General features: G+C 60.3%; 1 protein-coding gene across 1 annotated transcript in view; it reads left to right on the forward strand.

Moving 5' to 3' along the window:
• Nucleotides 1–224, forward strand: part of EMH_0071450 (uncharacterized protein) — a gene marked incomplete at both ends in the record, with an annotated part of 3,807 nt that overhangs the window by 2,247 nt on the left and 1,336 nt on the right. Inside the window, one exon of the mRNA XM_013499100.1 lies at nucleotides 52–222. Coding sequence (XP_013354554.1) covers nucleotides 52–222 — 171 coding nt within the window. The remainder of the gene's footprint in view (nucleotides 1–51; nucleotides 223–224) is intronic.

A 224-nucleotide genomic window follows, 5' to 3' on the forward strand; every position in this document is an offset into this window, starting at 1 on the left:
ACAACCTGTAGCTGCAGCAGTAGACGGGGTCGTTGGCATTGCTTGCTGCAGCTGCAGCAACCAACTCTGCCCTGCTGCGCAGCAGCAGCAGCAGCAGCAGCAGCAACACCAGCAGCAGCAGCAGCAACGACAGCAGCAGCAGCAATAGCAACAACAGCAGCAGCAGCAGCAGCAGCAGCAACACGCTTCTGCGGGTCTGGGCTTTGCCCCTACACTGCTCGACT

Source organism: Eimeria mitis, genomic scaffold, assembly GCF_000499745.2.
Source record: "Eimeria mitis Houghton genomic scaffold, Emh_scaff3995, whole genome shotgun sequence".
Lineage (NCBI taxonomy): Eukaryota > Apicomplexa > Conoidasida > Eucoccidiorida > Eimeriidae > Eimeria > Eimeria mitis.